The sequence below is a fragment of the Camellia sinensis genome, chromosome 1, assembly GCF_055761805.1.
Source record: "Camellia sinensis isolate YWXY chromosome 1, ASM5576180v1, whole genome shotgun sequence".
In the NCBI taxonomy this organism is placed as follows: domain Eukaryota; kingdom Viridiplantae; phylum Streptophyta; class Magnoliopsida; order Ericales; family Theaceae; genus Camellia; species Camellia sinensis.
In genome coordinates this window covers 107,548,451-107,570,476 of record NC_138961.1, presented here as the reverse complement: position 1 = coordinate 107,570,476, position 22,026 = coordinate 107,548,451, and the positions used below count along the sequence as shown (strand labels likewise).

The following is a 22,026-nucleotide window of genomic DNA, read 5'->3' as shown; positions in this document are numbered from 1 at the left end:
AAGACCGGCAGGCCAGCAAATGACACAGAACATCCTCAAGCTCAGGAGAAATCATGCTAGATAAACTATTAGAAGTTGGACCAACTGAAGCAGAAGTAAAATCAAGGGTGTCAACAACACTAGACTGATGGGCTCGTGGATTAGAGCCACATCCTCTAGACTAGCCTGATTGACCGTCTCTAGTACCAGACCGATCACCCCGACTCCCTAATAGAGCCCAATGAAGTTTCCAACACGTCTTATGAGTATGCCACGGCTTGCGACAGTAATCACAGAACACAATATCCTTCCTTGAAGGATGGAAATGGGGTAATGACAAACTAGCCTCATCTCGAGAAGGAAAAAAAGTAATGTTGAACGGTCTCCAGTAGCCAGTGGTAACATAGCAGAACGACGACTCTCCTCATTTTGTTCATATTCGAAGGCCTTTTAAAGAGATGGAAAAACTCCATGCCAATGACACAACTCCGAATCGGATCAAACTCCACATTGAGGCCTTCCAAAAACTTGAAGACCCTCTCCTCTGTAAAAAAACTTCTGGTAACCAACTGAATCAACTGTACAGATAGGCTTATACTTCAGGAGATGATCTAGGCGTTTCCAACCATTAGTCAGAAATATTCTTTTTATTGCTTCGACTCATTCCCCAAAAAGTGGTCCTGCTCTAACAGCTCCGAATAAATTAAATACATTCATTACGATACGAAGGCTTCTTATTCCATAACAACGAAAGCACTTTTTCACTGTTTCATATACTAGGAGATTTCACTTAGAAAAGAAAATTTTCCATACTAATGGATTCAGGTCCATAACCATGGGTTCCAATGCACGAGATCTACTAGCACTTACCAATGAGGCCCTATCGATTAGAATTACACAGAATAAATCAATTATAGATACTAATACAATTAGATCCGCTCTTCATAGACAAACTTGGGATTTTCGATCCCAGGTAAGATCAGTTCAGGATCATGGGATCCTTTTCTATCAGGTAGGAAAGGCTGTTGCACAAAATGTACTTCTAAGTAATTGCCCGAAAGAACTGTCTGCTTCCCCTGTACTGAGCGCTCAATAGACCGGCGCAACTCAAAAGACACAAAAAAATTGTCTTTCCGAGAATATGTAGTAGCGACTGCTTCCTAAATATCCTTGGCAGTATCCATGGATAAATAGCCTTCACCAATCTCAGGAACCATGGAATGAATGAGCCACCCCATGATTAAAAAGTTCGTAATCTCCCATTAGTCATAGCCAGGATCCGTAATATTTGGTGCTTGAACTCTCCCATTAACATATCCCATCTTTCCCCTACTCTTCAGAAAAAGTGTCTGACACTGAGACCATAAAGGGTAATTCTGACCATTAAACAGAGCGGTGGTGATTTTGAGGCTAGGGTTTAGGTTCCTAGATGTAGTAGTCATAATTGAACTGGAGTTCTCCCCTTTAGATGGGTGAAAAGTAGTTGTGGATTCACCAGTCAAGTCAGCCATAACAACTCTACAATTTCAATCCAAAAAACCTTGCATGAATCACAAGAATGGAAAGAGGAATGAAATTGGCTAGAACAAGTAAAATCACATACAGACCACTATGACAATTAGATTAATAGGTCATCTATGGACCCAAAAAATAAATCAAACACGGGAAAAATGAACCTCCAATCAAAATCAGTGCTGAACTGTGTTCAAGAAAGTAGATGAAAGAAACTTGGGGCAACAGAAGATGGGCAGCCCTTAAACACTCATCCACAGGAGCCGAAATACACAGAGAGGCTAGGACAGCCCTCACAAGGGTTGATTAGGCCAAAGGGGCCTTCGGCTGAAGCTGAAACAACTCTGTGGGACCTTGGTTGGTTCCGACAAAGACTTAGGGACCAGCAGTGGAGGATGGGTGATGATAGGTGACAGCTGGTTAGTGGCAATGGCTGTGTGGGTGACGATTTTTAGGGTTTTGGCTCTGATACCATATAATTTAAGAGAATATAAAGCTTGGGTGATGATTATGATATCATTACCTTTTATATTAATCAATCAACTGTTACAAAAAGAAGCCCTAAGGCACTAATTAAGGAATCACCTTTTATATTGATTGCTTGATTGACCGATTGACTAATTAAGGAATCACAATCTAATCTAAACAAGGAAACAAAGAAATATACTAACAATTGTTTGGTATAATATACCATATGCCATAGAAAAACAAATTCAACCTTGAGGATCAATTTCAAAGAGGGTTTGAGGTGAGAATATAGACCATGGTAAAATATGAGCCATGATAAAATGTAGGGTTTACATCTTTAGAGAAAAAAGGTTTGTGGTGGTTACATCAAAATTCACTGTTATGTGTGGTCTGCTAGTTTGCCTCTAGTTAATGTATTCCTTTGTCTATGCTCAACACCTAGTATGTCTGGCTTTGAAAGACTTATCAATGAATATGAGACAGCAGCTTGTTAGGATAGACACAGATTGTAATGTTCTAGTAAGGCCACATTTGATAATGTTTTCTCTTGTTTGGAAGGCCAAGAGGGATTCTGAAGTGATGATTTAGTGTAAAAAGCTTTATCAGTATCCTATTGATGGGTTTATAGGAAGAAGAAGACTCCTTAGCAAAACTCATTTGGCGCACAAAGATTTGTTTACCGATTGATGGCTTCATTTTGTTAAACAGTCATCCTAAAATAATATACTCATTGACTAAAGATTATCAAGAGGAACATATTAACCCAATACCTGCTACTAATGCAAAAAGCTCACAACTCACAAAGAGATGATAAATAGTTCCATCATCATGCCAAATTAGGAAAAAAACTGGAGCACCTTCTCTTGATTGATTGATTTAAGCACAATATGGATCACTGAAGATGATGATTTATTTTTTTTGGGGTTATCAATGATGATTCATTATAAATCAGAAAAAATGTTTTTACTTTCAAATTTGTTAGCAACAGCTCCTATCCAAGCTCTGTCTTTATCACTATATGCATAACTGATGCTAGAAACCAACAGGACAAACCCCTCTTTCTTCTCCACCTGATTAGCATTGCCTTTCGGAGTGTGTGGCACTGGTTGTACTAGTAGAGAACGAGTCCCTTTCGGTAGCATCTCCCAAAGTTCAGGGTCTGAAACATCAAATAATCACTTGTTCACATCATATTCAATAAACTACAGAACAGATCAGATATCCTTACAGATAAATATAAGCCCTTGGTAAAATATGTTTAACCTAAGAGAATGGAAATCTGGAAAGATTTCTGCATTGCAAGCCATGAAAATAAAACAGCAGACGAAGTTAAATTGTGACATTAAATCTTGAGATTCAATTTTGTGAAAGGGTCCCCCACCACACTCTCCTTTCTTTTCCAAGAAAAATCAACTACAATGAGCAAAGCATTAAATTGCAATGGCATGGGTAATCTAGCTGTTTCAGAACTAGTGTGGGGACACCCTCGTACGAGCTGTGAGCTAGAATTAGTATGAGGCAGCATAGTTTGAGATCTTTTGGTGCTGATTTTATTGGTTCCTGTTGCTGGAAGATCAATCAAAGTTATGGAGAATTTGTAATGGAGTAAGGGTAGCAATAGGGCAGGGTTTGGGCTTCTAATTAGGATAAGAAGATAAAAAGGGTTGGGGATATTCTGGGACTGTTTCAGACACTGTTTAGATGCTGTGAACAGGAAATTCAAATTTCTTTCATAGTTATGGGTGATTCAAGTTGTCTCTTTGATGAACCATCTGATAAACCTAGGAATCACTCCTAGGCCCCATTAGGCACCATAGCTATTGTTCAGGTTGCACTACACAATCCCAAAAAAAACTTCAAAAGCTTTGAAAGTTATGTAAACCATTCCTAATGAATTTAGAATAGTTAATGATGTCATATAGATTAAGAAGGGGTTTTTTCTAATTAAAGACATTAAATAGGGTTTGCTAAAATAGGATTTGGGATCTTACCGCATTTTTGGAGAGGTTATTTCCATGACTCGAACTTGTGCCACCAGGGACAGTAACGACAAGTCTTATCATTGGAAACCCAACCAAAAAAATTATTTTAACACCTATTTAAGCAAACTAAAATTTGTGTATAGAAATCCAATAACAATTTAATCAATACTACTTCCCATGGGCTACCACTACAATTTGTGTCCAAAAAATTTGAAATTACAACAACACCTTTGCTTCCTAAAACATAGGAAAACATGTGGTAAAATAGTTTTCCTAGTCTGAATATTTAGAAATTCCTTATTTGAATGTTGATATTCATGCCCATTAAGCAACTCTAGAAATTGATGAAATTTCTAGATGAATCAAAGTGCATATAAATAAGAATAGTTTCACCTCCGTGTTCAATAAGCTAGTACTGAATCCATAACTTCAAGAGTTGCAACGAAAAATGTAAACCCAATAAACAGTGGATCAATTCTGGAATTAGTAACTCTTTTCAGTACATGTCCAAAGGAGGAACCAACCATATGGCAGTTGGATGGGAAGAGAATGGGGGTTGAACTGTCAGAAACCATCAAGTAACGAGGTGTGAGGGCTGATCTTTGTGCTTCTGTTCATAATCAGCTTGATTTGCGGATATATATTGTTTTTTTAGCTCATTGGAAGAGGCGTGAGGGCTTCTTAAGGAAGGTAGCAAGGCCTGAGCCAAGGGGTGCTTGTGGGGTAGAAAATCACTAATACTAATGCTAATACCAATTTAAAATAACAGATATCCTATAACATCATGTTTATGCGTGATCAATGTGTTAAAAAGAAATAAGATAACTCTGAGTTCAGAATTATTGACCACTGTAAAGATCTAAATCAATGTTGAATTGTGTCGCCTACCTGCACTCTGAGGAAAATAAAGGGTGTCCTTTAAATCAGAGAGGCCAATCCGTTGAATCTGTTTTTGAAACCAATCAAGGGCATCACCTTTTGATACATCTTCAGGTGTGTTCCAGTAGCCACGTACACATAATGCATCTTGAAGCGATATAAGCTATAATATTGAAAATTTTAACATTAGCAAAGAGTTTTATAACCTCAAGAAAAAAAGAAAAGTACCAACCTATTTTGCATTTTAATGGGGGGAAAAACAATTGAATTTCTTATTAAAACAGCTATATATCATTAACAGTGTGTTCAGTTCCAATTTAAACAGTAGAGTCTAGGTCATACCACAGATATGGTGTTTGTATTGCGCAATAGAACATATGTTCCCCAAGCCAAATCCTCCCTGACATTATCTGTAACATTTTGTGACATGACAAAGATTTGCACAGCACTTTCAGGGACAGTTGTTTGATCCACTGGAGTTGCACCCTGCACAATTTTTCAAAGGATCGAGTTTAAATAAATATTGAGCAGGCACTTGAATGTGAAGAACTGTTCACAAATGCAGAACTAAATAATCCAAGTTCCAGGGTTTGTAATTCTCTGTCAAAATAAGATATAATTTGGTTTCTTGATTAATCTTTAACTGTTGATTTTGTACAACAAGACTACTATTTCATGTCCTAAATCCATGTCTGAATGGCCTAAGTAATTTGAAAAAGTAGGCTAAAGACCGTTGCAAGCAATGCCAACAGGATTAGCTCAACAGCAAGCAAGTCAAAGAAAAATTGAAACATAGGTACAAAGTCAAATAACTTTCATCTACTTGGGAAATATGCTTGGAGATTCTTCATACTGTATAAAGTAGACTTTATCAATCATGGTGGTCATCCATTGTAAGTTTGAAAACTCAGTGGTCCTGAGGCCTGCTTGCTGAATAGATTCACACACGAAGTCTGCTCTTAAACAGTATCACCCTGACACAAAAAGAAACAGTGGAAACCTAGTGTGATCAATTAGATTCATTATTTAATTTTTTCCGTTTAGTTTTATATGTTTTATCTATCCTAGAGCCTTGATTTGCCTCAACAGACAGTATCCCAAGCCAAAATCATATAATAAAATGTTGATTTATGTACATAGAAATAGAAAATATGGTCACCAATTCTTCATAAGAGAAGATGAACTGAAAGATCAATAGATTCAAAATTCTTGAAAATTTGAATTAAAGATTTGATTTATCTTTACGGTACAACAAAGTCAACACATTTTTTGTCCAATTCATAGCTTACTAGTTTGGCAGTTGATGCCTCCTAAACACACAAAATTGTTTTAAGTTATGGCACATTCATATGGTTGTACAGACCTACACCACTGTTTCAAAGTTTTAAAACTATTAAAATCCTAACAACAATACATATAAATAAATTGTCAGCTTAAAGGTTGTGGCTGTATTGAAGTGGTGAAGTGGGAGCGTGGTAAAACACTATGGCTCCAGGTGTAATAAACCCATCGTTTAATACTTTATATTTAATTAATGACAGAAATTTGAATTTCATTACCTACTATTCTGATTTAATTTGGGAATTATGAAAATTATGGAGACTGATTAGTATACGATTTTATGGAAGATTTATTTAGAATTAAAAATTGAAAGCCTGATTGACTCAAGAAAGGATAAGTAGTAAGACGAATTATTTTAATTTTGAGTATTGGACAATATGAGGGTTTAATTAAATATTAGATTCAAATTTGTAAATTGAGATTTGATGAATTGGGTCCGAATTGGAGTTATTATGTTATGAGGAGTGGGAATTACAATTATTACGAAGTAAATTTATTTATGAGGTATTCAATTTGAGTATGCAATTTATTGACGGAGACCTTGAGTTTGACTTGAAATTGAAGGCCTTACTGATGTGAGAAATCAAAATTGATGATGGAAATAAGCTTAATCTATTATTGGGAGCCTTTTGGGAGTTTGATTAAAAAATTTGATTCAAACTGATAAATTTAAATATAATTAATTGGACTCTAATGGAAGTCAAATTAGGTTAATTAAATTCTGTGGGACTTATGATTAGTCATGATTAGTTTAATTATATTGTTGATGCGGAATTGCATGTCTAAATATGTGAATTATAAGGATTTAAAATTATATTTGTTGATTGTAGAAAAATCTGCTGAATTTATAGCTTTAAACTGAAAATTGAGGACCTTAGAGGTGCCAGAAAACAAAACCGATTAAATATTTATGATCAGCATGATTTTTACAGCCTAGTATGAAATTTTGTAAAAATCTGATTCAAAATGAATTAAATTGATTTTATTAAATATTATATATAGATATATGTGTATAGGTTTGCTAGACTCAACAAAAACATAAAAAATCAGAGAGAGAGAGAGAGAGACATCAAGATAAAGAACCGAAAGAGAGGAAGAAAGGGAAGAAGAAAAGAAGAGGAAAAGAGGGGAAAAGGAAAATACTCCAAGAACTTCATCTAATCCAAGCTAGAAAGCAATCCAAGGTAAGATTTCATCCCTAATTCTTGTAATTAACACTCCTAACAGCTAAGAATAGAAAGAAACTAGAATCAGATTGGGTTAAAAATGAAGAACTTGGAAGGAAAAGAGAGAAATTAAACATGGATTCCTTGCATTTGTTAGATTTGAGAGTTAATTCTCTTATATTTGCTTATCTTGAAGTTGATTGTGAGAAGTTAAGCCTTAATCTTGAGGTTTTGTATGGTTTGAACTCATAAAATTACATATGAAATGAAGATCTATATGAATTTGGAAGAAAAGTTAGGTTTTGTAACAAAAATAGAGTTTATCAATTCTGATTAAAGATTCTTCATTCTTGAGGTAAACCAAGTTTTGATGCCTTTGATTTGGAAAACAACCTTATTTCCATGTTTATCCATGAATTTATAAGGTTCATGTTAAGTTTCACTAAGCCCTAGCTCAAGAACATGCAAAGAAACCATTTTAGAACGTACTGAAATTTCAGACCTGCTTCTGGAAGCCCAGAACCGCATGTGCGGTTTGGATTTCCACACGTGCGGATTGACCTGTTTCAGCCAACTTTAAATAGGTATATCTCTCATCCGAACTCCGTTTTAGGCGATTCTTGAGCCTAAATTCAAACCCCGGAAGTCTAGTTTCCAATGGGGGTGGTCTCACATCCAAATTCGCAGTACACAAATAAATATGTTTAAATTAGTGAAGGCTATTCACTTTCTTTCTAACCGTTTCATGCTATTTCCTCTCCTAAGCCAGTTTCCTTTCGTTTCTTCCTATTTTCGATATGAATTATGAGCCATTGAGGACTAATGAATTTAGAACCAACATAAATAATTGGTTAAGGCAAAGTAACGGATCGGTTTATTTGATTAAGAAAAGATTAAGAGAAGTAAATTTGATCAAGAGAGTAATTCCATGTTTCGATATGTTGTGTTATGCAATTGTGTTTGTCGGTCAAGATGAGGGCATCGCCCAACTGCTACCAGAAGCCCATCACTGTGAGTAATAGTATAGTAAAGATATATTTTTCATTATCTATTTCAATTTATGTACAACATGATATAGTGGGCCCAAGGCCGTTCCGTTTATCCATTCCGTTTATGCTATGACATGATATGAATCATTCGGTCTTTAAGACCTATTGATTTCTGGTATGGAACAAAATGCTATACGGAACTACGTGCCACAGTGGGAGTCACCTCTAGAGTCCGTACGAGTCACCTCTTAGGTCCATACATACATGAATTGGGCCCCAGGAGAGGTGGAGACATGTCGATGTTCCATCTACTCCATGTAAGATACAGTGACATGATGTGATACGTTTGCACCTAAGGTCATTTTGATATATGATTGAGCCCAAGGCCATTTTGATATATGATTGGGCCCGAGGACATTTTGTAATACGTGAACCTGAGGTCGTTCATAAAATGTGATATGAATACAAATGTTTTTACATCGCTATATGACTCATGTTATGAAATGCTATTTTACATGAATGAATGGATGTCCTATTTTGAAATGTGATTCTGACCCTTTGTATAAGTGGGCGTACCACGTACCACGTAAAATGTTTTGTAATGGTTTCAGATATGTATTCCATTTGAAAATGCATGAATTTTGAAACGATAAATGTTTATTTTAAAATGATTTAAAATACGTTTCAGAATTGTGAAAAATGTTTTCCTAATATTAAGTACATCATTCATTAACCTCTTTACTTTATTATTACTCACTGGGCATTAGCTCACCCTTTTACTCTATATATATATGTAGGTGAGCCATCGAAGGATCAACATTAGAGTTTATACCGAAGTTCGCCTCTCTGTCAAGCCACCCAGGAAGTCGTAGTATAATTTTTCAAGTTTAATTTTGTTTAAAGGCTACTATATAGTGTGTGAGATTTGCATATGTAAATATGGGAAGTGTATTTAAACGCTTAAATTAAGTTAAGTCTTCATGTATGCACAAGTTCAATGGACTTTATTATTATTTTTGGTATCTGCTTCCGCTTAAGGCCCCGTATTTGAATAAATAGTTTTGAAATTTTGTCTTTGAGACCTAAGTGCAAGCCAGTCATGACCTAAACTTTTAGGGGCGGGTTTGGGTCGTGACACCAAGAGTCTTGGAGAGGACTAGGTAAAAGACAATGCAGCCAAGTTAGTGAGGGGGTCATTGGAAGTACAATTCATCAGATTGACAGCACCGTAACTGGAATACTTTCAGAGTAAGATCAAATGGAAGAGTGAAGAATACTATTTAGAAAAAGCAACTTGCAAGGTGGTTTACTTGCACTGAAATTTTAAGAAAATATTAGGGATCCCAAAAGCCAAGCCACTTAGATCCACGAGGGAGGGAAGTGTTGCGACAAACCCTCCAAGACATAAGGCCCCAATTTCTTGCACTGCCAATAGGCCCTGCCTCCAGCCCAGGTATGGAGGCCCAAGGTGTCACTCAACTCTTGGTTCTAATGGGGCTATCAAGAAAGTGCCTCTTTACATCTAATTCAAGGTTCATCTAAGCTGAGTCACACATCAAGTGCTTTCAGTGTTTTATTCTATGGATCATTCATCATAGAGCGCAAGGTGATGCTGTTTAGTAAGAGTTCTCCACATGTCGCGTTGAGCTGCTGATACATTTAAAGGTACTTGATGATGATGTGTCATGGATACATGCACGTTAATACGTGTGGAGGATATGTGTTAAGTATCAGTTTCCTTTAATCAAATTGCAATTAAGTCTAGGGAAGGAGGGACTTATCTTTCAGGTTGATTTTGAGAAAGCATATGACCACGTGGATTGGCAGCTTTTGGATTTTGTAATGGACAGGAAGGGTTATGGTTAGGGATGGCAATCTGAAACCGGCCCGACGGTGACCCGACCCCCCGACCCCGAATTGAGCGGTGATTCTCCGAAAAATATCCCCCACGGGCCAGAGATGGTATTTAAAAAAAAATCTCCGATGATGTTCGGGCCGGGGACGGAGATACATGTCTCAGCCCCGAACCCGCCCCGGCCCCGACCCCGTTTTTCCCCCGAAATAAAATTACAATTCTACCCTTGCCTATATATATTTGTCTGCTATGCTCCCTCAAACAAGCACACACACACGGCTTCATTTCACGTGAGAAAAATGAGGAGAGAGAGAGAGAGAGAGAGAATAGCCGATCTCACAGCGCCCCTCCTCCGCCGATCTCACAGCGCCGCTCCTCCACCGCCCTCCTCTACCGTCGTGCCGATCTCCTTCGCCGCCCTCCTCCGCGATCTCCTCCGCCGCCCGACTCTTTCCGCCTCTCTTTCTCTACGTGTTATATATACATATATATATATATATATATATTAGATTGCATTGCAGCTCAGATCTATCTCTCTCTCTACTTAGATCTATCTCTCTTTACTCAGATTTGTGTGTTGTTGATGTTGTTTGATGATATTGTTGTTGATGATGTTGTTTGAATCGTTGTTCTTGTTGCTACTGTTTTGTTGTTGTTATTGTTGTTTTTTTTTTTTTTTTTTGATCCGGGGAATATTCGGGGTCAGGGAAACCCGATCCCTATTAGGGGACGGGGATGGGGATGGTAATAGGTTCCCAGTCGGGGATCGGGGCCGGGGACGGGGACTTTCTTTTCATCAGGGATCGGGACAGGGAGGGTGATCCCCAGCCCCGTCCCGTCCCGCCCTGCCCCGCCCCGCCCCGTCCCGTCGCCATTCCTAGTTATGGTGAGCAATGGAGATCTTAGATTAGGGGGTATTTGTCGACACGTAATATGTCAGTTTTAGTTAATAGTAAACCAATGGACAGTTTTAAGGCTTCGCAAGGATAACGACAGGAGGATCAACTATCCCCCTTTCTTTTTATTTTAGTGGCCGATGTGTTAGGGAGGATGGTTGATAGAGCTAGAGAGGTAGGCCTTTTTGAGAGATTAGAGGTTGGGAGAGATAGAGTTAGTATGACACATTTGCAATATGTGGATGATACTATATTTCTCTCTTTGGGGGATGAGAAACAAATTGCTAATCTATATTTGATATTGAGACTTTTTGGGTAATCTCAAGGCTTAAGGTTAATTTGGAGAAGAGTAGTATGGTGGGCATTAATATGCAACACAATCAGCTTCAAAGAAGGGCTTAACTTTTAGAATGTGGTATTGAGACACTCTCATTCAAATACTTTGGACTTCCACTGGGGGGGTAATCCTAGGAGTGAGTCTTTTTGGAAACCAGTTGTAGAAAAGATTGACAAGAGGCTGGAAGGGTGGAGTAAGGCTCTACTTTCAAAAAAAGTAAGGATAGAGAATGCACTCATGAGTGAGAGAGCGAGGTTGAGTGTTTTCGGCGGGGGAGCTTCTGAGTTGCGAATCGAACAGAAGCTTATCACCATTCAGGTGGATGCTAAATCCAGAGGAGGCTTAGTGGAGATTATTGAGAGGAATCGATTCCGGAGTTACAATTTGAAGATAGATCTGGGGGGTGTTTCTTGGGCTATTAAAGCTTTGCGTCAGGTATGGGGCCAACATAGGGGCCGATCTTTCTTCTCCAAATACACAAGTAGTTCAGCAGTTTTTTGGGTTCAGAAATTCAGTAATAAGGGAGGTAGCTTTGTTGAGATGTCAAAATGGGAGGCTGGGGTGAAACGCAGTAACATCATCATTCCAGCAGTGGTTGATGGTCAGGGATGGCAGGCAATGGCCAAGATGCTGGAACGAATCATCCATGGAGGCTTCAAGGTTTCGGATGTTGTAAGGAATGTAAGGTCTACAGACAAGGGGGGCCATAATAAAAATAATCAATTTGGTTTCAGCAGTCGCAAAGGAAATTCAGAAGGAAACAGGTTTATTTTCCAAGAAACAGGGGCAAACAGAGCAGTCACATATGCTGATGTGCTTAAATCTCGATCAAATAGTCCGGATGGCAACAACTTATTTTTGGAGATGAGTAAGGTGGTGGTTTGTACCAGAACGGATTTCTTCGATGAGTGGGCTCAGATTGAAAAGGAATTAAATCGATCGTTTAAAACTTCAATTGTTTTGCAGCCTTTTCAACTAAATAAGGCTATGTTTTTTGTAGAAAGTTCCGATGAAGCTGATTACTATGGTGCTCAAGGAGTATGTTTTTTTCACAAAAGCATTGCTGTGAGACTGGATAGGTGGTCGAAGGAGGTATTCAGTAAGGACGCTGTCATCGTTTCAAATGGAGGTTGGATTTCTGTCTGTGACTTACCTTTTAATCTTTGGAAGGACAGAGTTTTTGAATGGATTGGGTCAAAGTGTGGTGGGTTGATTGAGGTGGATCGCAGAACCAGAAATTTTGGAAATCTCTTCGAAGCTCGATTGAAGGTTAGAGGGTATGGAAATGGGTTCTTACCTGCAAAACTTCATGTTCAGCTCGACGAGATCTCGGCGGTAGTGCGATTGAAGGCTCTGTCAAAGCCTGTCGGCAGATGGGAGGTTCATCGGCAATGGAGATTTTCAGGTGAACCCAGCGTCGGAGAAGAGGAAGGCGAGGAGCCTCAGGGGACAAATTCGACACGTGGCACGAAGGAGATGAGAAGTCAGTTGGGTGACACGCTCGAGGGGGGTAAAGGTAATGGAGGAATTGCAAGGGTCAATAGGGGAGGTCAGACTGGGAAGTTTAATTGCAATGGGCTTGGTAAGAAGGTGGGCTCATCCCACGGACTGTTAGTACCAAATAATAGTTGTGCTGATGGGCCAGTGCTCTCAGTCCCACATGCTTGCCATTCTCACAAGGATAAGGGCCCAATTATTTTTGAAAATTCAACAGCTGAGTTGCCTTTTGAAAGGGGCCCAAATGCTGTTAAAGGCCCAAAGGTCTCTTTTTCCAACCCGATTGAGGTTTCGGGGCCGGGATTCAAATGGGTTACAGGTTTCGATGGAGAAGATGGTCTTCGATGCTGTTCAGTGATGAAGGAGTCAAGTCAATTTCCACCATGCGATGGTTCAGATCAAGTCGATCGTGCTATACAGATCTTGTCACCCATTCGCAGAGATATGTATACAGAGGAAATTCATTTCGGGCTGGCAGATGTTGTCGACAGATCCGTGGGGGATTTACAGGGATTCAATGGGAGATCAGAGACTGGAATTCAGGAATTGATGGAAGTGATAAGGACCTCGGAAAAGCAGATTAATGAGGTGGATGAGGGCCATTTTGAGATACACGAGGTATTGCAAAATTTGGAGGAGTATGGATCATCTGCAAGCTCGGAATCGAAGTCTGAAGGGGAAATTAGTGAGGATGAGCAAGTAGATAGTGACTGGGATCTCAACCGTTTTTTTAATATAGACTGTACCACTTTGGATGAGGATTTCGGCAAGGTTTCTGAAGCTTTGAATCAAGTCAGTTCTTCTGTTACCCAAGGTGTAACAAGTTCATCTTTTCATGAGGGGTTACATGCTTTTCCAGATTTTTCCTCTTCTGGGGATGGGGTTCGGGATGGGTTGTCTTTGCCTCTTCAGTCCAATTCTTTTTGCCCTGTTCTTGATGTCTCATTAGTTGACACTGCTGTACAAGGGGTTATAGCTGATATCCCGAGGACCACTGTGATTGAGTCTACCTTAGTGTCTGAGTCCTTACATGCAACTATATCTCAAGGTCAGGTGAATGATAATCAGTGTAGGATTTCCAGACATTATTTTGACAAGGGGGGCCAGGTTTTAAGTGGAGAGAAGGAAGAAACAGAAAGATGGCTGAATGAGTTGAGTAAGTATGCAACTTGCCCAATTGAGGAGAGTGAGATTCCTCATTTTTTGCAAGTATTGCAGGTCATGGGGTTGTCATTAGTTAGAATTAAGGATATGTTTGGGTCGGGAAGGGTGAGTAATAGGTCCACGAGGGGGTCAGTTGTTAGAAAAGAAGGTGATAGTAGTAAAAAAGGGGTAAGGGAATTAAGGAATTTAGTAAGTTCAGTGAATTACGAGAGGAGAAGTGGGGCGGTTAGGGGAGATAAGGTTTCCTTATGAAGATTTTTAGTTGGAATGTTAGGGGACTGGGTTCTCGGAAAAAGAGGGGTGTTATTAAGGATTTTCTTAGACATCATCAACCGGACATTGTTGTTCTACAGGAGACTAAAGTAGAAGTATGCGAGAGAAGGTTTATGCAAAGCCTTTGGGGGGTTAGACATAGGAGATGGGTGTGTTTGCCTGCAAGTGGTAGATCAGGGGGAGTTTTGATATTGTGGGATGAGAGAATTGTTTTTGAGTGTGAAACAATAGTGGGGGAGTTTTCGCTATCAATTAGGTTTAGGAACTTAGATAATTCGGAATGGTGGTTGACAGGGGTTTATGGCCCTAACAGGCCTTCTAGGAGAATGGATTTTTGGGAGCAGCTAGCTGGTTTATTTGGGTTGTGTTCACCAAATTGGTGTGTAGGGGGGGATTTTAACGTGGTTAGGACGGTCTCAGAAAAACTTAATGGGATTAGAACGACTAGGGGGATGAGAGATTTTGACTCGTTTATACGAGAGTGTGAGCTGGTGGATCCTCCTTTGTGCAATACCAGAATTTACTTGGTCTAACCTCCAAGAGAATTTGGTGTGCTGTAGATTGGATAGATTTTTATATTCTTTGGGGTGGGATGGGGTTTTTCCTAATTCAAGACAAGAATCGCTGCCTAGAGTAATTTCAGATCACTGTCCTATTGTGCTCGAAAGTTGTCCATTAAAATGGGGTCCGACGCCTTTTAGATTTGAGAACATGTGGTTGGAGCATGCATGTTTTAAGCGAAATTTTGAGGAATGGTGGTCCAATGCTAGTTGTCACGGCTGGGAAGGTTTTAAATTTATGAGAAAGTTGAAGATGGTCAAGGAGAAGATAAAGTGTTGGAATAGGGAGGTGTTTGGGATTTTGGAATCTTCAAAAAAGGCAGTAATGAGTAGAATAGTAGAGTTAGACGATTTGGAGGCGCATGGGGGTTTAGTTGAGTCATTGAGAAGGGAAAGAACCGAGTGTAGATTGAAACTGGAAGAGCTGACTTTTAGAGAGCAAATTCTTTGGGCTCAAAAAGCAAAGATTAAATGGTTAAAGGAAGGGGACGTTAGTTCAAAATTTTTTCACAAGGTTGCAGATGGGAAAAGAAAAAAGAAGTTCATCAAGAGATTAGAAATAAGTCCAGGGGTTGTGGAGGAAAGGGAGAATCAGATTGTCAGTGGCATTTATGAGTTTTATTCCCAACTTTATTCGAAGGAAGAGATGAGTAGACCGGGGATTGAAGGACTAGAATGGGGAACTATTGATCCGAAAGTTGCAGCATGGCTTGAAAGGCCTTTTGATGAAACAGAAATTCGAGAGGCGGTTTTTGATTGTGAGAGAGATAAAGCTCCAGGTCCGGATGGTTTTTCTATGGCTGTCTTTCAAGATTGTTGGGAGGTGGTGAAAGGGGATTTGTTGAGTGTTTTTGGAATTTTATGAGTCGGGGATTGTTAATTTGAGCTCAAATGCCACATTCATCTGTTTAATTCCTAAGAAAGTCAATGCCATTAGAATTGGAGATTTTAGGCCTATCAGTTTGGTAACGTCATTGTATAAGATTTTGGGCAAGGTTTTATCAAAAAGACTCAGGATGTCTTTAGGGGATACGGTGTCTAGGGTGCAGGGGGCTTTTGTAAAAGGAAGACAAATTTTAGATGTTGCCTTAGTGGCAAATGAAGTAGTGGAGGAATATAAGAGTTCAGGGAGGGAGGGGCTTATGTTTAAGGTGGATTTTGAAAAGGCATATGATAATGTGGATTGGCAATTTTTAGATTTTGTAATGGATAAGAAAGGTTACGGGGGGCGGTGGAGATCTTGGATTGGGGGTTGTTTGTCAACTTGCAATATGTCAGTCATAGTTAATGGTAAACCAGGGGAGTGTTTTAGGGCTTCACAAGGGCTTCGACAAGGGGACCCACTTTCTCCCTTTCTTTTTATTTTAGTGGCGGATGTTTTGGGCAGAATGGTTGATAGAGCTAAAGAAGCAGGTCTTGTTGAGGGGTTGGAGGTGGGGAGGGATAGAGTTAGTGTGACCCATTTACAATATGCGGATGATACTATATTTTTTTCCACGGGGGATGAAAATCAGATACTTAACCTTTATTCGATCTTGAGAATTTTTGGGCTTATTTCGGGGCTCAAGATTAATCTGGGAAAAAGTAGTGTGGTGGGAATTAATATGCAGCAAGATCAACTTCAGAATAGGGCGTCTCTTTTAGGTTGTGGTATAGAGTCCCTTCCGATTAAGTATTTAGGTCTCCCATTGGGGGGTAATCCTAGAAGTGAAGCTTTTTGGATTCCAGTAATGGAAAAGATTGGCAAAAGGTTGGAAGGTTGGAGTAAGGCTTTATTGTCTCGAGGGGGAAGGTACACTTTGGTTAAGACTGTTTTGAGCGGAATTCCTATCTATTATTTATCTTTGTTCAAGATTCCGATTAAGGTAGCAAGGTCAATAGAAAAGTTGATGCGGGACTTTCTTTGGGAAGGTAAGGATGAGGGGAAAAAGGATCATTTGGTGAATTGGGAGGTGGTGTCGTTATCTAAGGAGAAAGGGGGTTTGGCTATTGGTAACATTGTAGCTAGGAATTTGGCCCTTCTTGGCAAGTGGTTATGGAGATTTCCACTGGAGATTGATTCACTATGGCATTCGGCTATAAGAAGCAAATACGGGATTCAAGACAATGGTAGGGATTCACGAGTGGTTTTAAGGGGTAGCTGCCGTGCTCCTTGGAAGTCAATTTCTCAAATTTTCTCGTGTTGGTCTCGACATCTTTCTGTAAGGGTGGGTAATGGGGAAATTGTTCGGTTTTGGGAGGATGTTTGGATGGGTCAATCTTCTTTTGCTGCGGATTTTCCGCATCTTTATCGAGTGGCTCGTTCTCATAATTCTTCAATTGCTTCCATGGCTTGCTCTCTCTTAGCTCCAATTGCTTGGAATTTTGATTTTTCTAGAAATCTTAATGATAGGGAGGTTTCACAGTTGGTTTCTTTATTATCTAGAATTGATCACTTTTCTTTATCTCCTCTTTTGGAGGACAAGAGGGTTTGGGCACTTCATTCGTCCGGAATATTTTCTTCTAAGTCTTTTTTTGATCACATCATTGATAATCCTCAAATCCCTCAATTTCCTTTTTGTAAAAAAGTTTGGAAGGCTTGTGCTCCCTTAAAGGTAAAGGTGTTCATGTGGGCCTTGGTTCATGGGGGAATTTTGACAAATGATACATTGCAGAAAAGGAGACCCAATCGTTTTTTAAATCCTCAATGGTGCGTTCTGTGTTGTAAGAGCGGGGAATCCGTGGATCATTTATTCTTGCATTGTCCAATAGCTTTGAATTTATGGCATAGATTGTTTTGTGTTGGAAATGGTTTGTGGGTGGCCCCGAAAAGGAGTGTGCATATGCTCTTAATTGATTTTCATACATTTGGACGGTCGAAGAGAGCCAAAATTTTATGGACTTGTGCTGTCTTTGCCATTTTTTGGGTGCTATGGTGGGAGCGAAATCAGAGGTTGTTTGACGATAAGTTTCGGGAGGTGGACTGTTTATGGGATCATGTTTGTCACTTATCTTCTTTTTGGGCGTCGGGGAACTCTTTATTTAAGGGAGTTCCACTCTTTTTGTTAGCCAGAGATTAGTTGGCAGTGTGTGCTTTGTAAGCTTTTGCTTGTTTTTAGCCGGTTAAGGGCTTTTTCTGTTGTCTTTTCATTGCTTTGTATTGAGAGGATGCCTCATCCTCTTCCTCCTCTTTCATTTTTATCAATAAAGCTTTTGTTGTTGATCAAAAAAGTAAGGCTCTACTTTCGCATTGGGGGTAGGTATACTTTGGTTAAGACAGCTATGAGCGGTATTCCCATTTATCTTTTATCTTTGTTCAAGATTCTAATAAAGGTGGCAAGATCAATTGAAAAGTTGATGAGGGATTTTCTTTGCGTAGGCAAGGATGAGAGGAAGAAAGACCACTTCGTGAATTGAGAGGTAGTTTCGTTACCAAAGGAGAAACGGAGTTTGTCAAATGGTAACATTATTGCTAGGAACATGGCTCTTCTTAGCAAGTGGTTATGGAGATTTCCAATTGAGAGTGATTTACTATGACATTCTGTTATTAGAAGCACATATGGGACTCAAGATAATAGCAGGGATTCACAGGTGGTTATGAGGGGTAACTGTCGTGCTCCTTGGAAATAAATTTCTCAAATCTATACATCTTGGTCTTGTTATCTGTCTGTGATGGTGGGTAATGGGGAGCTTGTTCGCTTCTGGGAGGATGTTTGGATGGGCCATTCTTCCTTTGCTTCGGATTTTCCACATTTATATAGAGTGGCTCGGTCTCATAATTCTTCTATTGCTTCCATGACTTGTTCACTTTTGGCTCCAATTTCCTAAAATTTCAATTTTTCTAGGAATCTTAATGATAGGGAGGCTACACAGTTGACTTCTTTGTTGTCAAAACTTGATCATCTTTCTTTGGTTCCTACTTTAGAGGATAAGAGGGTTTGGGCTCTTCATTTATCGGGAATGTTTTATTGCAAGTCTTTTTTTGATAAAATCATTGATAATTCTCATGTTCCTCAATTTCCCTTTTGCAAAAAATTTGGAAAGCTTGTGTTCCTCTAAAGGTGAAAGTGTTTATGTGGGCCTTGGTTCATGGAGGCATATTGACAAATGATACATTGCAAAAAAGAAGACCTAATCGTTTTCTAAATCCTTAGTGGTGCATTATGTGTTGTAAGGATGGTGAATCATTGGATCATTTATTTTGGCGCTGTCCAATTGTTTTGAGTCTATGGCACAAACTGTTTCTTTTGCGGAATGTTATGTGGGTGGCACCAAAAGGTAGTGCGTATATGCTACTAATTGACTTTTGTGCTATGGGAGGTTCGAAGAGGGCCAAAGTGCTATGGTCTTGTGCCCTTTTTGCAACTTTTTGGGTTCAATGGTTGGAAAGAAATGTACGGTTGTTCGAAGATAAATCTGGGAAAGTAGATTAGTTGTGGGATAAAATTTGTCACTTAACTTCCTTTTGGGCTTTGGTGAATTCGCTCTTTAAGGGGGTTCCACTATTTCTGTTAGCTAGAGATTAGTTGTCGAAGTGTGACGTGTAGATTTTTGCTTGAGATAGTCTTTGTTTGGGTTAGATATTTCTTCCATTCATTTTCTTTTTGTAAGAGGATGCCTCATCCTCGTTCCTTTTTTCATTTATCAATAAAATCTTTTGTTGCTGATAAAAAAATAAAAATAAAAATAAAAAATTTGCAATTAAGTTCATGAATTGTGGCAATCATCAACAGTTAGTTTATAAACTTCTACCTTGAGTCCTCTACATAAATACCTAAAGCAAGTTCCTTGTGCACCATATAAACAGGGCTTTGGGACAAAATCACATTTTAAATCAAAATTAAAAGGTTATCCAAAGGGTAAATCAAAAATATTTCAACCCAGTTACAGGGTTAGCTGAGGCATTCTAAAAGCCAGTTTAGAAAAGAATACTGAAAACTATATTACTACAGCCTGCAGGTCTTGCCACCTTTATTTGGGTTGATTAGGATACAATAAAAAACTTCAATGTTTCAACACTAATAATGGGAGATGTCATCTCATATCAGTGATACACTTATCATCTTTAAGAACATTAGAAGGTTGTTCATCACCAATCTGAAGAATTTTAACCATTCCCTGACTTCAAAAGGTATGACAATCTCATTCAACCCATTGCAAAATATCAAATGCCAGCACTTTGATTAAAAATTTACTAATCCTCAAGTAATGCCGGTTTTTTAACAATTATATTACAGCATGACATGAAAGTAAAGCTAATTTGTCCAAATGAACACACAAACATCAAATCTATTATCTCCCAGCAGGTAGCATCGAAGGAACAGAATTCTAAAGACTCCAAACCCTACTGAATTCATTAACCAAAAGAATCATGCATGGGCAGATAAATCATCACCCAATTTTACAAATTAGACCCTTTAAAGGAAGGGGGGGGGGGGGGGGGGGGGGGGAAATCAACCAAGGTAGAAAAACAAATTAAAAACAAAAGCATGTATGCTCCATTTGGGCATAACAGATAAAATACAGTGAAATAAATCTCTCAGAACCTAAGAAAACGCAAATCTGTTCCTCGATCGATCCTAATGCAATTATTTGGACAAGTTGGGGTGTTAACCCTTTCCCCCTAACTCTTCAAATATTTTTGGAAAACCACAAACAAGACAAAGGTTTTACCTTGAGAAATTTTCCGATATAGGGAAGAACGATAGAGAATCCAGCCAAAGAAAGACCAAGAGCCTCTGACCTCTACACAACAAGTGACAAATTACCCCCAAAAAAGGGTTAAAAAATGGATTCAAACGATTAGCGCACATTAAAATTAGGGTTAGCTTACACATTGTGCTGGAGTGGCGGTGGTTGAATCCGAGCCCACGAAATGGTTCAGGAGCAAAAGCGCACCAAAAACATACCCAATCCATCTGGGTAAATATGACTCGTCCAGTCCAGGAATTCCTAGACCCACAATGATGTTAGAGAGAGAGAGAGAGAGAGAGAGAGAGAGAGAGATGAGATGTGTGCAGTGACTAACCGAGAGTGAAGCGGAGGACAGAGAGGTTGAGCTGCTGCTGTTGATTTGACGTGGTGGTGGGGGTTGTTATTTGAGAATTGTGAAGACGAGTGCAGGAGACTGTTGATAACTTTGTTTCTCTGGTTTTGAGAGTGGAGATGCCCAGATGGGAACGACAACTATTGGCGCGAATTTCCAACGAAATTAACGAATTCAAGCAGATACTAGTACTACTACTCATTTTCCTTCCACACCTGTTTGGGGGATGAGAAAATTATTATTGATTCTTTCTTTCTTGTGCTGCTCCTCGGTGATAGAATACCAACTACAATAATATTGCGACTGCATGAGCTATGATAGAGCCTAGTATCAACATAACTTTGATTGGGGTGTTTAGCAATAGGCTTTTTTCACTTTTTAGCTTAAAATAGTATTAAAGGACAAAATAGGTTAAATAACTAATAAGAAAAAATGTCATATAAAATTCACAATCATTTAATTTTTTTTTCTCACAATATTATATCCAATTATAAAAAAAATTTAACTCTCTTCCCAAATACAACTATTTTAATCTACTAAAATAGTCAAAAATAAAAAAAAACCAACATTTCAAACACCACAATTATTGAGTTTGTGAGATATAAAGTGAGTGTTTGGGAAGTGAATTTTTTTATAGTTTTTTTTAGTTGTAGGATATTATTGGAGAAATTTTTTTTTGTGTTTGGAAAAATAGTTGAGTTTTTTTGTGATTGGATGTGATGTTTGTGAGAGAAAAAGAATGATTATGAGGTTTGATGTGATATTTTGTTTGGATTAATTTTTTTTTTAGGTTTTGTAACCAATTTGGCTTTTAGTGAAAAAAACCAAAAAAAAAACCAAAAAACTTCATCCCCAAACACCGCCAAAGGCAATGGCGAACGCATAAATTGTACATAAAGGAGGCCAACTTGGCAGTGGCTTGCTTCTAGTCCACCATCTGAATTAGAGGGTCTAGTCCGCTTCATTGGACTCATTTTTGAATTCATTTTTGACAATTCGAATCGGTCATATTTTAGGATTTGTTGGTTACATTATCTTTGTAAAAAATCATGTTGATCGAATAACGGATACTATGTATTCGGATCACTTTTTTATGAACCGTT

General features: G+C 38.7%; 1 protein-coding gene across 11 annotated transcripts in view; it reads right to left on the bottom strand.

Moving 5' to 3' along the window:
* The window catches only part of HCF208 (chaperone (DUF2930)), a 30,968-nt gene extending 9,738 nt beyond the window's left edge, over positions 1–21,230 (bottom strand). For 3 of the 11 annotated variants that reach the window (XR_014336959.1, XM_028242489.2, XM_028242484.2), the window contains exons 1-6: positions 20,906–21,222; positions 20,711–20,829; positions 20,551–20,622; positions 5,163–5,306; positions 4,830–4,983; positions 3,013–3,118 (exon numbers count right to left, since the gene is read on the bottom strand). Coding sequence is in view for 10 of the 11 variants with exons in the window: in XM_028242489.2 (XP_028098290.2) it covers positions 3,013–3,118; positions 4,830–4,983; positions 5,163–5,306; positions 20,551–20,622; positions 20,711–20,829; positions 20,906–21,125 (815 nt within the window). In the remaining variant the exon portion in view is untranslated. Of the gene's footprint in view, positions 1–2,926; positions 3,119–4,829; positions 4,984–5,162; positions 5,307–20,550; positions 20,623–20,710; positions 20,830–20,905 lie in introns of all 11 variants that reach the window. The other 8 variants (XM_028242447.2, XM_082881741.1, XM_082881742.1 and 5 more) reach the window with 5 other exon arrangements.
* Between the last annotated feature and the right edge of the window lie 796 nt (positions 21,231–22,026).